An 18,649-nucleotide genomic window follows, 5' to 3' on the forward strand; every position below is an offset into this window, starting at 1 on the left:
CCAGGCTGGAGGAGAGGCATTCTTCCCAGATGAAGGCTGTGTCTCAGGAGGCAGAAGACCTGAAATCCCAGCTGTCCCAGATGGAGAAAGAGCTACAGTACCTACGTACTGAGCTGGAGGCCCAGAAAGAGGCTAACGTGCGCTCACCAAGTAACACTATGAAGAACCTGGTTGAGCGTCTGAAAGCCCAGCTGGCCCTCAAGGAGAAGCAACAGAAGGTACATTTCACTATCGTGTTACAGAAAGCATATGAAAATATATAACAGCTTAAGAAAATAGCTCTTATGTAACTGTTACATCATTTTGTGAGAGAGAAGCGTCTCACAACGACATATGAGACAAGTGTTTTAGTTGGGTAGCCTCTGCTTTAGGTGTACTTGCATAAAGGAAAAGCTGGGCTGTCAGTTCATGTGTCTTTTTCTTTGTGTGCAGGCTCTCAGTAAAGCTCTGCTGGAGCTTCGTGCAGAGATGACATCCCACGCCGAGCAGCAGATCATTGCAAACGCAGCCCAAAAGGAAGAGTCCCTTAATGTTCAGCAGATTGTGGACAAGCAAACCAAAGAACTCCAGGTCAGCACTCTGGAAACAGATGAATGCATAGAGAGCATTTTAGAGTAAGCCTGGTAATCCAGGTCTCATTTGGATGTGCATTCACACAGAGAGAACACTGGCTGAGGGTCAGTGTTCAATGATGCAACCAATCCCCCCAAAAGTGAACCTTGTTTCAGTGTCTGTGAGTTGCATGTACTTACTTCGTACAAATGTGCCTTTGTTATCAGGCCCGTGTAAAGGAGCTGAGTGAGGAGTTACAGGGCTGGAAGGAGAATGTGAGAGCGGCCAAAACTCGAGAGAGCTCTCTGAAGGAGGAGGTAGAGAACCTCAACAAGGAGCTGCAAAAGAGACAGAAGAGCCAGAACAAGCTGCAGAGTGAAAGAGACACTCTGGAAGAACATCTGGAGGAGCTCAAGCAGAAAGTCAAGAGACTCAGCAGTGGCTTGCAGGTCTATCAGAATGCCATTGCTTATTGTCACACTAATTGTGTGATCCATCAAAAAAAAACTAGCATGCTTTATCATATTGTAGCTATTACAGTATAAAATACAAACAGCTATTTCTGAGCGACACTGCCCCAGAGTATCAGTGATTCTCTAAGAATGCCATCAAAGGTGACGGCATCAGGGGAATCCCAAAAGTGATCCCATTTACATGGGGTCTCATAGTACAGTGGCTCCCTTTTACAGCAGTGAATATGTCTAGACAACGCTCTGCTATTCATCATTCTTTCTTTCCTCTCTGACTTTTCTAAGGGTCTGAGTCTTGTAAGGCATCAAGATTTTTTTGTATCAATTGAATACTAATGTGGAAAAAAATAACCCAAAAGTGTATTTCTGCTAATGTCAAGGCAGTAAGCTGTCTGTATCTATGTATGTCATTTTTTAACTCTACATTGTCTTCTGTGTATGTTAATACCAAAATGCATGTGTGCTACAGGGTCAAGCTGAAAGTGAAGTTAAGGGCCCCTCTGTAGAGGCTTTGCAGAAGAAAATCCGCAAGCTGGAGTCTGAGCTAGACAAGAAGAGTGTTTCAGAGCCAGCAGAAAGAAAGACCACGATGAAGGATGACAAGGTGAGCGCAGAATGTAATTCTAATCAGCTGTCAGGTGAGTGTGCTAAAGTGTGCACAGTGAACACAGTTTAACTCAATAGGTCTTATTTTTTAAGGTACCTTTTAAGTTAAAAGTTTGGTGCAAATGTTGTTTTTATGTCTTTTCACTTCAGAAATCAACAAAAAGATGCCCAAACTTTTGCACACAACTTAAAATTGACAATGCTTTTGAGAAACAAGGGATAGCTGTAGTATACATATTGGTAGACCATAGCAATTGCTAGAAACAAATATACATATCACAATAATTGTAGACAACATAATTTAAGAAATATAATGACTTTTAACTATGAGTAGTTTTGCAGATAATGTGTTGGTTTCTGTCTTAGCAGTCTTCTAAAGAAGAGCTGGTGAGGTGGGAGGAGGGAAAAAAGTGGCAGGCCAGGATGGAGAAAGTCCGGAACATCTTGAAGGAGAAGGAGAAAGAGACAGACTCCCTCTCCAAACAGCTGTCTACCCTGAAAGAGCTCTATGGAAGGTTAGAAACAAGATACCATGTCCCATTTTATTTTTATTTGAAATACGCAAATATCTGATGATGAAAATGATGTAAAATTGGACTTTAACACTGCTGGTGCTTTTCCTTATGCTCTGCAGGCTAGAGCAAGAGAAGGTGGCCCTGCAGAAGAAGCTGAAAAGTCGTGGAGTGACAGCCGATCAGGTGGTAGGTGCACGGACTCTCGAGACTGACCAAGAGATCGAGGCACTGATAAAAAGGAACTGTGAGCTAGAGCAGCAGATTGAAATAATGAAGTATGTTTGACTTTTTACCATACCATCTTCCATTTATTGGTTAGTTAAAAGATTGTGGTCTAATCTGTTGTAATAGCATTTATATGTGATATAACTAGAGAACAAGCTTGCAGATGGGACAGTCACAGTGTTATAGTTTGTATTTGGAAGTCGCAGTGTTATAGTTTTTTGTTTGCTGTTCAGACAGCAACAGGCTTTACCTCGGGATGCTGCGATGGAGGACATGAACATCAGGAATCGCTATCTGGAGGAGAGGCTTCATTCTCTGGAGTCTCAGCTGGCAAAAGAGCCTCCATCCAGACCTTCTGTAAGTATGCCTTTTCATCCATGTTTCATTCTTTTTTTCTTGCCTTCTTGCTTTTTTCTTTTTCTTCACAATTTCTCACACACAAGTTATGCCGTGAATAAAGAAAAAGGAAACTCTTTTTACTTATTCCACTCTTCATTAAAGGAACACTTCAAGCAAAAACGGCTAATACTGTACAAACAGGGGCTGTTTAACAAATAAGATCAGGCTGATAAAGTCTGTTTTACATATACTAACGCCATGCAGAACATCTTGCTTTTCATTTTGCTGCTCTTCTCTCTTATCTTTATTTTACTTTTCCTTCTTTTCCAACATTTGCTGGCAAAGGATAAAAGTGGAGTTTCATCTTCCCAATTCAGCTTGTCTCCAAAAAGTATTCAATCTATGACCTTTAAAGTCACACATGACAGTCAAGATGAAAATATCCAGTCTTCCACATTAAGCAACAACAAATCTTTCCATCCACAAGAACATTATGAGGAGATGAAAGCTGATAAGGTGCAAACAGTCATGGTGGTCAGGGAAACGCAAACTGAATGCGAGGCAGCTGCAGAAGAGAATGGAGATAAATCATTCCCTGCAAAAGAGGGCGGTACAGACCAGGAATCAGGCAATCTGGCAGGTACTGATGAAGGTAATGCTGGGAAAGAAAGTGGTAACAAACCCGTAGATGAGACTGAGGTACACCAAGAAGAGCAAGAGGACATTAAAGATGACCAAGAAAGCCAGCCTGCAAAAGAGCCAGAAATGAAACGCACTGAAACTGAAGAGGAGGAGCAGAAAAGGGAGACGGCTCCAATAGAGCAGGACTTAACAGAACCAGATAAGGCAGAGGAGAAACCTAAGGAACAAGAACAGGATGAGCAAGAGCAGGGTGAAACCGACCAACATACAGAGGGAAGGGAAACGTTTGTGACTGAGGGAGAAGCCCTGGAGGAGCCAAACAAGGACTTGCAGGTATCTACTGAGTCTCATACCAGTAAAGAGAAAGAATCAGAAACAGAGAGTCCTCCCATTGAGCAGCAAAGACTGAGTACTTTGGAGAGTACTGGAGAGACCTCCATCACAGAGCATGATGGGGACCCAAGTGCTGTTGACCCCAAAAACATTCTTGACATGCCAGAGAGTAAATTTACCTTTGAAAACAATGGCCTTAGACCAGTGCTGTCAAGGTCTGCCATGATTGATGGAGGTAAACAGGGGAGACATGGCAAAGTGAAACCACCCAAGTGTCCCAAGGTACTTGACCTTAGGCTGTTCCATCAAGAAAGATAACAGATCCTGAAAGCTTTATAGCTCCATAGGCTTCGTGCTTGTGTTCCTTTCCAGTGTCCCAGAGTTGTGCATCTTGCCGTACTATAGCGGCCACACATTATTGTCAAACCCTGATCCTGAATTGTTATTTATTCACTTAATTCCCATTAATTTGTTACTTCCCTGTTAAATGTGATGTCGTTTGCTGCACAGACATCCGGCAGAGGCTCTGGTACCCCATCACAGAGGGAGCAGGAGCTACAGAAAGAGAACCTCAAACTATCCACAGAGAACCTAGAGCTTCACTTTCAGCTAGAACAGGCCAACAAAGACCTGCCCCGTCTTAAGGTACAGCTAAGTTTTTACTCTTAAGGGAATGCATCTGAAAAAAGGTTAACAGAGAGTGGACCGGCAGTGGAAAAACCTTATTTGAATAGTGCTAACTAACCTTGCTCGCTTCTTTTCATTCATAATCACATTAGCATTTATTGGATGAAATATTCCTTTAAAAACAACTAGGACAGACCCTCTGAGGCATATTAACAACATAATTAGCTTTCAATAGCACAACTTGTACAATGAGGACAATCCTATTATTGTTCATCAACAGGATCAGGTATCTGACCTCAAAGAGATGTGTAACGTGCTGAAAAAGGAAAAAGCAGAGGTGGAAAAGAAGCTGGGGCATGTCCGTGGGGTAGGTCTTTGTATCCACCATCTCATCTTGAGGTTTCTATTAAAAAAACATCTGTCCTATGCTGCGAGAGGTTTGTCTGTTTTTTGACTTCTTTGTGGTGCCGCCATCATGATAAACAAAGATTTGGATAGAAAATGCTCTCATAGCTGAACATTGTCTCATTCTTGTGCAGTCTGGACGGAGTGGAAAAACAGTCCCTGAGCTGGAGAAGACCATTGCACTGATGAAAAAGGTGGTGGAGAAGGTGCAAAGAGAGAATGATAGTCTTAAAAAGAGCTCGACCACTGCGACACAAGAGCAGCTAACCTCTCTGGAACGAGAGCATGAGAAATTGAAGGTTAAAGCCATAGTTTCCCCTATACTTTGAATGTAGATAATTAGCCAAGACATGTTTGGCGTCCATATTAAGTGAAGTAATCTGAAACACACAGTCTTGTGTAGCTTCTGACACTGTATGACCTACAGTTATCTATAAAAATGGACAAAAGTATTTCGCACAGCTGAAAACAGTAGTAGTCATCTTATAGCCTGAAACTGTTCTTTTGTCTATTTTTATACATAACATTTATTTTCTACCATTTAAATTTTTTATTTTTTATTTTTTGGGCAACAGACTGAATATGACGAGATGAAGGGGAAAATGGAAGTTCAGCTGACATCAAGACTTGAATCAAAAACTAAAGGAATGGAGAAAATTGTGATGGAAAATGAACGACTGCGCAGGGACCTCAAGAAGGTAAGACTTTGCAGCATTTGGCTGAAGCGTATCTAAGTCAGCGCAGTCTGGCTGTGTTAAAATAATTTATAACTTTGATTGTAAAAGAGGTTTTGTTGTGCTCCAACCCAGGAATCTGAGACTGCAGAGAAGCTGAGAGTGGAAAAGGCCAGTCTGGAGGTGAAAAATGAGAAGCTAAAGGCAGAGCTTGAGGAGACCGTCCAGAAGCTTCTGCTGGCTCAGTCCAGGGTGCCATCATTAGAAAGGGCAGATAGCAAGAGCTGGAAATCTACAGTTGTGACCAGGTACTGTACTAACTATAATTATTTTCCCTTTCATTTCTATTTCCTTTTAAGTATAAAGATCTCAGTCACTAAATGTGTAATATTAATATTAACTTTGCAAAAGTCAGAGGCAATCCTTTGATTTATTTCAGTTCCAGTCAAAACAGCTATTATGGACCAGTTGTTCTTTTTTTTATTGCTTTTTAAAGGTTTTACAACACAAATACAAAATAAAACATTTACAGACAAAAGTACTAAAGCAACAACTACAAAATTTGGCCTTATAATCACCAGCACCGTGAAAAGTTGTCCACTGAACCCCTCAAACTAAACTTGATCTTCTCGAGGTGCAAAAAGAAAACAACATCTTTTAGCCAGAGGGAATGAGAGGGAGGAGAGTGAGACTTCCAACTAATCAGATTTCTTCACCTTGCCAATAACAGAGCAAAAGCTATAGATTCCAATTCTCGGGAATTCAACGGGGTAGTGCCAATATAAATACTAAAAAATAGCTAGTAGAGGGCAGGGACTGTTTATTAAAGACTGTTGAAAGAGTAGAGTATACAAAGTCCCAGAGTCTCCCCAATTTGCGACAAGACCAAAACATATGAGAGAGGGTCACCGGGTCCTCGACGCAGCGAAGACAGGTTGGCTTAACCTCAGGATAAATTTGTGCTAATTTAGCATTGCATAGATGAGCTCTGAATAACTTTCAGTTGCATTATGTTTAGCCTTGCACAAGAGGATGAAGAGTTAACTCTGTCCAAAGCTTCAGTCCACCATCTTTCCTCCAGCTCAAGACCTAACTCCGCTTCCCATTTAGTCTTGGCCTCAGAAACCTTTGCTTTATTAAAAGACAAAATCTTAATATAAAAAATTCACAGTAAAAAAGTCCTCCCAGGGGAGAGCTGGGGACATTCCGGAAACATGGGGTAAAGGGATTGTGCACAGTGACAAACTTGGAAAAAATCTAAAAAGGTCTGTTCTAGGGAGCCTAAATTTGGAAACTACTGAGGAGAAACTTCTAAATGTGTCATCAAAGAAATCCTTAAAGGTGGTAATACCTCTCCTCTCCCAACTTATAAATCTAGAGTCCAGGGTTGCAGGCTTAAATAAATGATTTTTTTTTCCTATTGGACCAGTTGTTCATTTTTGAGCATCAGGAGGTAAAAAGCAGCGTATATACAGAAACATTAGAAGTCTCAACAAATAAATATGACATTGTGTTTCAGTACTCAGTGTGTCCACCCTTTGTCTTTATTATAAGCTGCATTCTTTTAGAGGGACTTGCATTGTTTCCCAAAGAAATCTGTAGGGATGCCGTTCCACAACAATCCAGAAATTAACCTGTTTTTCCTCCAGGCTGTTTGAAAATAAAATGAAAGAGCTTGAGAGTGAACTCTCCAAGAAAAATGCAAGTCTCTCAGAACTTAAACTGCAGCTGACAGAGGCCTACGAGAAAGAGCAGAGAGCACAGCGTACCATCATACAGCTGAAGGAACAAGTATGTTAGTGATATTTTTGGAGACCATTTTATATGAAAATGTAGCTATGTGAAAATCTGAAAATGTACAATTTTTTTTTTGTTTGTTTTTTTCTTCTTCAGGTAGAGCTCTTGAAAAATATCCCCATAGGAGCAACTACCGATGAGGGGCTTGCTCTGGAGTTTCAGTCTGTTAGGTAATGTAGGAATGTAAAGTGGAGAGGAAGTAAATGAAAACAGATCACTTTTAATCCATTTCAAAAGACTCCCAAAGTCTCACATAATCACACATGCTGACATGCATTTCACAGACTCGCACACAATCAGCTGGAGCGTGAAAAGGCTCAGCTTCTCCAGCAGATCAAGAAATACGAAGAGCAGTTTGGAACCAGCAAAGCTGGACCAGGTACCATTATACTGAATAATAATGAATGCCATTAAATGATCTGTATCGTACTCCAGGCTCACCAGATTAACTTACATTAATTCTTTTTCTAGGATACAAAGAGCTTCAGGCCCAAATAAAAGCAGCCAATGCTGAAAGGAGTCAGCTGCAGGTATTTTTCCAAATAACATAGCCTTATTGTGTTGTTAATGTGAAACAGTACTGTGGAATACATGACGTGTGACAACTGTTCATATCCTAAGGACGAAGTTAGAAGGATGACCAAAGAACTGGCAAACTTTGACCCGACATTCTTTGAGGAGCTTGAAGATCTGAAGTTCAATTACAACGTGGAGGTGAAGAAAAACATCATTCTGGAAGAACAGCTGAAAAAACTTTCAGAACGCTTTGGAGTACCAGTGGACATCCCAACAGACGGATCACTCAGCTAACACAAAACATGTGTACAAGAGGGTGCAAGTCTTAAATTATTTTAAAGGCTCTATTAAGACCAAACACAGTACTCACAGTGTGTAGGCATGACAACTTTGGAATGTTTTCATGATTCAGTTATTTTAATGAGAATTTTTACGCGAACATTGTGTTTCAAAAGCACGGCTAATTTACAATGTACAAAGATTAGAGCATGTGTTGTTTTCAGTGCTGGTTATTTGTGGCCTTATTGAGTACCTACAGAATGTAGTGTTTTACATTTAGTAGCTCTGTTACATGTACAGTACTATGTCATCACTGAAATCGGACACAGTAAAGCGCAGAGACCATCTGTAGCAAGTTTCCAGCTGTTTAAATGTCTTTATTACAAGTTTCCATGTAGAATAAATATTTTCACTTTTTTCTAATCAGTTCATTTATTTACTTATTCGTAGTGATGATGATGTGCTGAAGAATTCGTATCAAATGAATTATATACATTTTAACTCTCCCACTTAAAATCGAGAGTGAATGAATCCACTGTTTAAAGTTTGCATTACCATACATCACGTGCCTACTGTTTTTAAGTGCTTAAATTCAGTGGCTTCTTAAAGACTTACAATAAGCAGCTTTGATCTCATGGTAATATTTAAGAGCTGGCAAAGATTAACAACACTGACCATTTTTTAAGCACAAGGTGAACAGTATATAGGAATGTTTCGTATTTCCCTGGTCCACCTTAAATTAGCAGTTTTCAACCTGTATGTCTCGGATGGAGTTGAAATGCTCTCCATTGAAGCCGGAAAGTATGCAGAATAAGTCCTTATGTGAGTCAGCCAAACTCGCTGGATCATACGTCCTCCTGTCCACGTGAACAACCACAGGCCTGGAGCTCAGAAAGGTGTCACCATCTGGCCATTTCAGACCCAAATGATGGCGATGAACCTGTAAAAAAGCGAATATCAGTGGAACATAGAGCTTGTTAGATGTGCAAAAAAATATAGAAATGACTGGTGTCTGAACAATTCCAAGACTCCTGACTGATCACTGTTGATATGACTTCATCACCTTGATAAGAGTGCCGTCATTACAGTGCCAAACAATTCCCTCCACACGGCCCTCATGGCATTCCTGAAACCAGGAGTAAAGCTGCTGGTATTCCACCGGAGGAGCATTTCTGACCTGCAGGATCCCGTGGGGCACCAAAACATGGACCGGATGCTTCTTGCTGCCCAATCCTGTGAAAACGCAGTAGTTACACTACCCCACTGGTAATTTTGTCTTTTGCTAAAAACGTCTTAAAGCAGCCATATCACGCTTCCATGTTCCTCACTAAAATAAAAAAGGTTTGCTGTAGTACGTAATAACATTTAAAGTTCCAAAATGTACTGTTAATCCCCAGCCCAGGGGTCAGCAACACACAGCTCTTTTACTGCCCTCTTGTGGCTCCTCAGCAAAATTAGATTTTTAGGTAAAAAACAAAATCCTCCTTTGCAGTAAAATAAAAACTGCTGGTCACACCAATGCAGACCACAGTCTCGCCTAACAAGCACCCAATGAAAAAGCAAAGAGAAAGATTTAAGACAAACATCGATAATTTAGAGACATATGGACTTTTTGCACTTATAAGCTCTCAGCTGGTTTCCTGATACGTTTAATCAGCAATGAGAAACTGTCAAACACTAAAAAGTCATGAAGTATTCTTGTTTGAATTTTCCAGTTCCACCTTAAATGGTGCCTGAATGTAACTATGCCATTTAAGGTGGAAAGGGGAAATTTGAACGAGAAACTGAGTTCATGTTCGCAATTTCGAACAAAAAGTGAAAAAAATGCTGAAAGATGTTTTATCCTACTTTTGTGGAAACGTTTACTGCTGGAGATGCAAGAGAAGCGGCTATAGCTGAGCTAAATCTTAAAGCAGAGCAAATTAAGTCTGCATTTTCAGTTATATTACATTTTTATCCTATGCTAGAACATCAGCACGACATGTTTACAGTCAAGATGGTAAAACCAACATAAAATGTTGTGGCTCCGAAGGTGGTTCGATTTTTGTTGAAAGGACAAAATGGTTCTTAATATTTGGATTGATGACCCCTGGACTAGCCCTTACAGTCCACCTAGGGAACTATTACGCAAAAATGGCTTGTTTTGAGATCACTGTTCCTGTGATGTCATCGAAATCAACACGTTTCAATATATCCACCAATAAACTGCCCACAGCAATTTAGCTCTCTGCCATTTTTAGCCTTGTGTCACCCAGCACTTTGAAGGCGGCAGAACCTCAACACATTAGGACAGCTACCAGCCATCACTTCCTGTTTTCACACCAATCCGCTTGATGCTTACCATACGGGTTTCCATTGATATTGGTTCCAATCAGCTCCAGCGTCTGCTCCATCAGCTCCAACAGTGGAATGCTGGCAACTTCCAGCAGACCTTTATCTTCAGAGTGAGGCCTCAAAACTAGAGCTAATCCAGCTTCATAATTCACCACAGAGGAATGCCAACAATATTGCTTGTTGGTCTCCTCCACTGGAACCCATCCTTCAAAGTGAAAGCAGTTTTATGATCACCTTGGCTTCCAGTCAATGCAATATAACAAACATGAGCACATCTGCCTTGCGAAATAAAAGTCTTGATAATTGGACTGATTAAGTAGAAAATGTGAGTGCCCAGGACTGGATTCAAGAACCTGCTTGTGATGTGATCTATAACAGAGCTTTGAGGATTGTCTACAGTGCAAAAACATTTGTTTACCAGGTGTATGACCATGTTCATCAGGCACTGGGTGGCCGTTCTCATGCTGGACCCGTTGTGCAGGAATCCAGGAGTCGGGCACAGCTCTGAAATCTTCTTCTATATTCCATGTGAAACCTATCATGAGAGAATGTAAACCAAACCTGATTTAAACCAATTATAGGGGCTGTAAAAGCAACAACCAGTGTAGAGTAACGCCTTAATCCACAAAGTAATACACAGCTGATCCGATGTCATCTCATTATGCCATTATCTTTATCTTTAATTACTTTTATTAGAGATGTCAGAATACCACATTTTCCTTTTCACATGAAAATGTCCTCAAGTATCACAATGTTATTTTGTCACCAGCATGTCCCACTATGCTGTTCTACTGATGGGAATGTTGTATTATCACTTTTGTCGGAAGAAAACCTTGTATCTCCAAAATAACTTTACAGGAGAAGGAAAAAACATTCCATGCAAGTCAGTGGAATTTCTTTTAGTCCATTCATCATGAAATTAATATGCAATGTGAGGGTAACGGGCATTTTGAATACCAAAAACTGAAAAATGTCAAAAATGCAGATACGAGGTCTTCTTCCAACAACAGCGTTAGGCTGAACTTCGGGAAGATGAGCAGAATACCTTTACAGGTCTTCTGAGAGTGCTGATACTTTTTGAACCTCTTGTCTGCCTGTTTGGTTGGTTTCCGATCTAAGCGTGCCCAAAGGTACGGTTCACCTTCAAAAGCAGACAAAATGAACAGCTGTATGAAAAAATTAAACAGAGTTACAGTAAGCAGCTGAGAGACAATTACTGTTTGAATAGTGCCACTCAGTGCAAGCACACGGCTTCATCTGTTAACTGTTTCTAAGTGGAATATGTAAAAATGTTGCAGTGCCTGAGACACAACAAATCCACCTGGTAAAATAATCACTTTCACTACAGCCTCCTCAGTTTCCTCGTGAATGTGAATAAACTGCAATACGTAAAACAGTAAGTTCATACATTTCAGGCTGTCATGTATGTGTACCGTTGTATGTTGTGACATAGCAGCATGTGCCATCCAGCTTCTCTGTGGCGAGCGCGCAGTCAATGTCTGACTCCAAAGCCACAGGATTCACGTTTTCTGTGGCAACCACCTGAAATTGCTGAACACAAACATTTAATATTTAATGTTTTGTTTGGTGCTGTCCTGATTGAGTTTGTGCAGTAACACTAGTGACTGTTCCAGTTCAGTGTTGCCCACCTCTAGTTCAGGGGTCTGTCTCATGAAGCAGGACTTCTTACTACCTTCAAAAGGGAACTCCACTCATTTCTCAAAATTTCTAATGAAGCTGTATGAATTTTTGCTAAATATCATCCAGTGAGGTTTGGTGTGAAATGCTTTATTTGAGAGAAAGTTACAGAATTTCCAATTTCTTTGGGGACTTTTTTGCCTTACAACGCCCTACACGTACCCCTCCGCCATCAACGGATTTAAAGAAATCTGCTGTAGCCCAAATACGTCAAAAGTATAATAAAACAATGTGTCCAGACACCAGGCAGTATATTCACACCCATTTAATGTAATAACCTACTGTGAGGGAGTTTCTGGATGTATAGACGTCTGGCTCCTTTCAGCACCAGTGTGAACAATTCAGGGGCAATCATGGGCCGGAGATTAGGGAACCAGCCCTGTGCCCAGAAGGTCGCCGGTTCGATCCCCTGAGCTGTCAGCACACGACTGAAGTGCCCTTGAGCAAGGCACCCAACCCCCAACTGCTGCCCGGGTGCTGGGGATATTGCTGCTCACCGATCCGGACAAGTGTGCTCACTGCCCCCTAGTGTGTATGTGCTGTTTCACTGCACAGATGGGTCAAATGCAGAGGTGAATTTTCCCCGCTGTGGGATTAATAAGGGTCACTTAATCTTAATCATCTCTAGAGCAAAGCATTTCACATCAAAAAATTTGGAATTACATTGTTTACCTACCTCTCGATCATTTAATCCTGCAGAAATCGTGTGGTAAAGTTTGCGGTTTGGCTCATTCTGTTTTGTGACGTCTGTACCGTCAATCACACTACGTTTTAATACAGTGGTAGTATGATTTCTTATTCCTTCTATAAAAGAATAAGCCTCCTCACAGTCCATGCAACTGGCTTTCATGTGTCCATGAGGAGGAACTAAGGAACATTCCCTCTGGCTACTCGTCACCTGGCCTAAACAGCCCAGGTCACATTTTCCTCACTTTATCTAAACAAAAGAAAGTTGTTTTTGAGGTCTGAAAACCATTCAGTCCATATGAAAACTAAACTGCAATGTTTTTCATGAAAAGCAACACATTTACATACGACCAGCCATTTGGCCTACAGCAATCTGAGCTCTGCCCACTCAGGCTGAAGCTCAGGTTTACTTCTGGAACAGGGCATAATATACGACTGCCTGTGGATTTACATTTACCAGTCTTAAAATCATGCATTATAAGAATAATGGGGAAAAATACAAGAAGAAGGATACGGGGCCTTTAAATTTCCAGCTGATGAAATAGACCCTGTAAGTGAGCAGTCATTTACTGTAAATATTACCAATAATGTGAGGCTGCCTGTTTGGCTCCGCGAGCAAACCAAGAAAAATAATAATAATAAGAAGAAACAATATTCTGGGTCTCGATGCAAAATGTTTTTATCACCCCAATATTTTCTCGTTTCACTATCCCGTTCCACCTTAAATGACGCGCAGCTGCGTTATAGCCCCCCCGCTGTAACCAGGCTTCAGAATGCAGCTGCTACTCTATTTAAGGTGGACCGTCGAATTCGAGTTCGAAGCTGGCGAATAAATAAGAAGGCAACTCCAGCCTCGTGTGAAACACCGTGACTGCAGCAACACAAACAGCAGCTCGGAGGAAAAGCAGGAGGCTCCACCAGACGCGCTGCTCTCCGCTCACCTGACGGTCCCGCTTTCTGGACGGTTCCTCTCTCACCTCAGTGAGGAAAACACAGGGAACCTTCTGCTGCACTGAGCCCAGGCGGCGCATTGCTGGTCGCGCTCTTAATTAACTTCTGCACAGCCTCAGTTTATAACATTTTATTTGCCCAGAAACTGCAGCCAAACTAAATAAACCAGCACACGCCGCGTTAGCGGGCTAAATAACGCTACCAGCAGCCTGTATTACACACTGCGCTGATTCTGACTGCGAAGCGGCGCTCTTTGCTGACGCCTTGTGGTCCGGAGTCATTACAATAATAAGAATAAGAATCAACTGACATTTACCAAAGATCAATTCCATATTCACAACACTAGAAATCCGTTTAGCCTTTTATCATTTGAAACGAATGAACTAAGCTGAAGTAAGTAAAAGTGTTATTTATACTGGGGGAAAAATAGAAGAAAATCCCACAAAGTCCGAATAAAGCAGTCAGCCACTAGAGGGCGTGCGGCACTGTGGTGGCGTTCTTCCCAGAATCGTATGCCAAAGTCTGGCAACTCCGGGTCAGATTACACGTTTTCTTGATTTTTATAAACACAGAAAGTACAATTAAATGAATAAATAATACGGAAAACGTGGCATGTGCAAAAGTTACAGCACGTTTTATATTTAATATTTACCATTGTGTTAAACGCCGTAGATACACAGAAACAGTTCACTAAATACTGCAGAAAATGTCACTTAATTTTGGTCCCTGTAGAGAAAGCGTTGACTTATTTTCACTGAAATATATAAATAAACATGCAATTTGACCAGGGTGGCAAATGAGCTTGGTACGACTTTTATTTCTGTACAAAAAAAGTAAGTTGTGCTTAACCCAAGCAAACCACAGCTTTTAATTTCCTAGTCTTTCATTGAAAGCCTGTTTTATAATGTCAGTGAAAAACATGAACCCTCTTCGTGATGATGTGACGATGACCTGATTTCTCTACACAGCAGATCAGCTTTCACAGAGATATACTTTCAAAGGTCTAGAGTCTCTTGGGCTGTAGGATAATAACTCCTCACATTTTTATGCAGTAACATGTTAAATTACCTCGTAACCACATTAAAAGTCGTCGTAGCGGCAGAAATTCTAGCTGTTTATAACGATCTTATAACAGACCGGGAACGTCAGTGAAGCCGGAGAAGGTCCCGCTCCGGTCTCCCGCTCTGGGCGCAACCATTTTTTTTCAATGGGAAGGGGGGGGCAAATATTTAAATGTATTATACTATTATTAGTAATACTAAAATACTCTAACAGTCAGTTTACTCATTACTCATATATAATTGTATTCATTCAACAGATACTTGTGATTATCAAATTATTCTTAACTATTAGGGAGCGTTATGGCGAGTCATGCACCCCTCACCACTCCTGGGTATGATGTCTATGAGCCCGGCGCCTTGTTTTCTCTCAATTTAGTTTTACGATGTCGAACAAGCAACTAATAGCTACTTATTTCCTCCAGATTTCGAGTTACTACGCCAGAATAATGACATATTTTCTCAAAATCCTTAGTTTATAATTAGTACGTCATGAATTCGTATATCAGCTACGTACATTAGGATGTTATTAGTGTAGGGCCCTTAATAAGTGGAAGAACGATATGCCCTAATATGGGCCTGCAGATGACGTCACAACGGGGCTGTGAGGGCATAAGTAAGACGTCAGTTAAAGAAGAAATCACTTTTGGATTTTCACTCGATCAGTGAAGCTGTTGGAGACCATTCTTTACATACTTTACTATTCTGTGCTTCCTTTTTCTTTAACAAACTAGTTTTCCCTTATTGTCATTACTGAGGTGTAGTAATCATGAAGGAGGAGAACTATCAGAAGAGGAGTAAAAGAACCTCCCTAATCCAGGAACAACAGGTTCTACAGCCAGTGGTGCTGAGACTGGGACCCTGTGATGTTACTCTTCACAGAATGTGCAGGGATTTTTTTCTGCCAGATATCTGGAAAAAAAAAACCCAGACTGTGAAGAAGCCTGAGAGGAACCCAAGGCCCAGACCACCCACCAAATTTCCACCACTGCCTGGGCAGACAGTTAGTGGAAACCGAGGCACCAGCATCAGCAGAGAACCTCCAGCAGAACCCAATCTGCTAAGTGTCATAGGTACAGCGGTCAAGATGTCAAAAACAACCCAGCAAATCTATGTGACCGCTGGCAGAATGACGCTGCTTGAACCCTTGACGTCTCACCGTGCTTACCAAACACAAAGTAAAGACACTAGCAGTGCTGTGAGTGGAGGGATTCACACCTCTGCTGAACATCCGTACACTCAACCGACCCCACCTGCTGGTCCAAAACCTCAGAGGGTCGTGTCAAAGAGGAGACGTGGAGCCGTCTTGAAACCTTGTGAGAAGGCAATGCTGGAGCACGAAAAGGTGAAGAACACTGAGCTCAAACAGGACGTCCCAGCAGAGACAGCTGAGACTCAGACTGAACAACAAAAAGAGGTGCAGAGCAAAGAACAGGAAATCCATGAGCATGTTGAGGACTCCTCGCAGGATTACGACAGTGCTCGAGAACCTGATATTGCTCCCTCTGTAACTGAGCAGGAAGCTCCTGTGGTCTATCTGCGCCGGAGAAGGAGATCTAGGAGGACAATAGCAGAGCTCTGTGGGACACTAGGTGTCAACCTGGACTTTTTTCAGACACAAATTCCCCGTCTGCGTGTGTCCATCTCCCCGGGCCTGCTTGAGGTAGAGGAGGACAATGAAAGGGACTGAGAGTCATAGCAGCAGAGTGAAGACATCATCTGCACTGTCCCTCAAGACAACAAAAGCCAAAGCCAAAGACCCCACCTTCCATCATGATGCCTAACAACTACAGACCAACAGGAAAATGTCAGCAAAAGAGAAAAATAAATATGCTGCTTTTATATATCTCAGTGTCTTGGTTGTGTTTAATAGGTTCTGAAATATTATTGTTCATTATGATGGTCCGGATTTCTGTCTTGAAACACAAGGTTTGTGCAGTTTGTTAAACTGAATATTAGAGTATCATCAATCATAAACAACAGACCATACAAAGTGTAAAAAGCACCAGAATTAAAGTGCACGAAACGTATTATGGGGGTCAAAAATACTTTACTGAACTTTGTTATATACTTTGTTATACAGTGGCATTGAGATTTAGAACTTGTAATCTTACTCAATTACATTTCAAGAGAGAAAACAAACATTCTCTTTAAATTGGAACTTACTGTTCATCATCATCATCTTCTTATTATTACTCTGGACTCAAATTAAAATACACACACCTCACAACACACACACTGCTTTACTGTACACATTCAGAACACACACTTCTGGATGAGTACATTTGTGTGTTAAGAGAGTGAGTGTGTGTGAGGGAGTGAATGGGTTATTTGAGTATCAGTGAGTTAGTGAGTGAGTTAGTGGGTAAATGTGTGAGTAAATGCTTACATGAATGAGTAAATTAGTGAATGTATGAATGAAAGTGTTTCAGTGAATGAGCCAATTAGTATGAGTGTTTAGATGAATGAGTGAATTAATGAGTGTTTAAGTGAATTAGTAAATGTATGAATGTGTGAGGGTTTGAGTAAGTGAGTGAGTGAGTGAGTGAGAGATTGTGTTTGAAAGAGTGAGGGTTTGAGGAAGTATGTGAGTGAGTGAATTAGTGTGGTTTTATGTGTGCATGTTTAAGTGAATGAGTGAATTGGTCAGTGTAAGAGTATTTAAGTGAAGGAGTGAGTGTGTAAGAGAGTAAGTGTTTGAGTTACCTGGTCAGTGTAAGAGAGTATTTAAGTAAATGAGTGAGTGTCTAAGAGCGTAAGTGTCTGAGTGAATTAGTGAGTGTGTAAGAGTGAGTTTCAGTGAATGAGTGAATTGATGAGTGTAAGAGAGTATTTAAGTGAATTAGTGAGTGAGTGTTTAAATGAATGAGTGAATTGGTCAGTGTAAGAGTGTTTAAGTGAATGAGTGAACTGATGAGTGTGAGAGAGCATGTGAGAGTGCATGTGACTAGGAGTGAGTGAATGAGTAAAGGTTTGAGTGTGAGTGACTGTATGAGTGTGAGTGAGTGAGCGGATGATTAAATATGTGAGTAAACAGTACAGCGTGTGGAGAAAGGCAGGACGGTGGTCACCCACCCTCCACCTGCAGATCTTCTTTCCTGCAACGTTTAGTTCCAACATGCATCTGACATGCTGACTAAAATAAATAGAACAACATTCACAAAACCTTAAAACAGGCCCATTATTATTGGAGTATCATGAATGAGAGTATGAGAGCGAGAGTGGAGAGATCAATTGTTCTATTTGTTGGTCAACTTCAAAAAGAAGATCTAACTCAACTTCCTTTTTTCTGTATTATGTATGAGTTTAACTACTTATACCTCAACTTTTAAGTTAGTGAGTGTTTGACATATCCCGATATTCATTTAAGTGGAGTTTCTGGGCACTAGGTCTAGATATTTTAGCACCTCACTGAAGAGGCTACTCTCACAATTATAGATGCATGCCTTCAGCACTGGTTTATCTGACTGACCACTTTATTCAGTTATTAATCACATTAGTTATTATTCTATAAAGTGAATATGTAACATGTAGTTCTATGAGCAAAGAACCTTCAATGTGGACCTACATGTGAACACTTACAGCAGGAATAATCAAGGGTTCTTTGCACAATGCTATAGAAGAACCACATCTGTTCACTACAATTTGATGGTTCCTTAAAACAAAGTTTAAAGAACCTCCACATTACATATAGGCTCTAGGATGAATGCATAAATTAGCAGAGAACCTTTATATTATATAAATGTTTTTAAAACTTTAGAAGGTTCTTCACAATCACAGATCTCTTTTTCAAGCATGGTTCTTCTATGGCCAGGACTGACAAGATGGGAAACTGGAACAGTCACATTTTCATTCCGTTTGAATATTAATAAACATTCTTACTTCTGATATCGAGAAGCTCTGGAATAAAAACTGAAAGCACTGATTTGCAGCCATATTCG

General features: G+C 40.9%; 2 protein-coding genes across 10 annotated transcripts in view; one reads left to right on the forward strand and one right to left on the reverse strand.

Moving 5' to 3' along the window:
* cep290 (centrosomal protein 290) overlaps nucleotides 1-8,403 on the forward strand; it is a 30,617-nt gene extending 22,214 nt beyond the window's left edge. For 5 of the 9 annotated variants that reach the window (XM_017717688.2, XM_017717689.2, XM_037540514.1 and 2 more), the window contains 18 exons: nucleotides 5-218; nucleotides 433-570; nucleotides 780-1,001; nucleotides 1,492-1,626; nucleotides 1,995-2,143; nucleotides 2,263-2,418; nucleotides 2,602-2,725; nucleotides 3,053-3,682; nucleotides 4,193-4,327; nucleotides 4,590-4,676; nucleotides 4,849-5,013; nucleotides 5,290-5,412; nucleotides 5,524-5,696; nucleotides 7,038-7,179; nucleotides 7,282-7,355; nucleotides 7,470-7,564; nucleotides 7,657-7,715; nucleotides 7,807-8,403. In XM_017717688.2, the coding sequence (XP_017573177.1) occupies nucleotides 5-218; nucleotides 433-570; nucleotides 780-1,001; nucleotides 1,492-1,626; nucleotides 1,995-2,143; nucleotides 2,263-2,418; nucleotides 2,602-2,725; nucleotides 3,053-3,682; nucleotides 4,193-4,327; nucleotides 4,590-4,676; nucleotides 4,849-5,013; nucleotides 5,290-5,412; nucleotides 5,524-5,696; nucleotides 7,038-7,179; nucleotides 7,282-7,355; nucleotides 7,470-7,564; nucleotides 7,657-7,715; nucleotides 7,807-7,995 (3,010 nt within the window). In that variant the 3' untranslated portion in view covers nucleotides 7,996-8,403. The remainder of the gene's footprint in view (nucleotides 1-4; nucleotides 219-432; nucleotides 571-779; nucleotides 1,002-1,491; nucleotides 1,627-1,994; nucleotides 2,144-2,262; nucleotides 2,419-2,601; nucleotides 2,726-3,052; nucleotides 3,683-4,192; nucleotides 4,328-4,589; nucleotides 4,677-4,848; nucleotides 5,014-5,289; nucleotides 5,413-5,523; nucleotides 5,697-7,037; nucleotides 7,180-7,281; nucleotides 7,356-7,469; nucleotides 7,565-7,656; nucleotides 7,716-7,806) is intronic. The other 4 variants (XM_017717691.2, XM_037540515.1, XM_017717687.2 and 1 more) reach the window with 3 other exon arrangements.
* On the reverse strand, nucleotides 8,332-13,893 carry c8h12orf29 (chromosome 8 C12orf29 homolog). The gene is made up of 7 exons (XM_017717695.2): nucleotides 13,641-13,893; nucleotides 11,748-11,865; nucleotides 11,360-11,455; nucleotides 10,733-10,849; nucleotides 10,322-10,519; nucleotides 9,044-9,213; nucleotides 8,332-8,920 (listed from the first exon to the last, which is right to left on the reverse strand). The coding sequence occupies exons 1-7, from the start codon at nucleotides 13,728-13,730 to the stop codon at nucleotides 8,720-8,722; spliced, it is 990 nt and encodes a 329-aa protein (XP_017573184.1). The 5' UTR covers nucleotides 13,731-13,893; the 3' UTR covers nucleotides 8,332-8,719.
* Between the last annotated feature and the right edge of the window lie 4,756 nt (nucleotides 13,894-18,649).

Source organism: Pygocentrus nattereri, chromosome 8 (assembly GCF_015220715.1).
Source record: "Pygocentrus nattereri isolate fPygNat1 chromosome 8, fPygNat1.pri, whole genome shotgun sequence".
Lineage (NCBI taxonomy): Eukaryota > Metazoa > Chordata > Actinopteri > Characiformes > Serrasalmidae > Pygocentrus > Pygocentrus nattereri.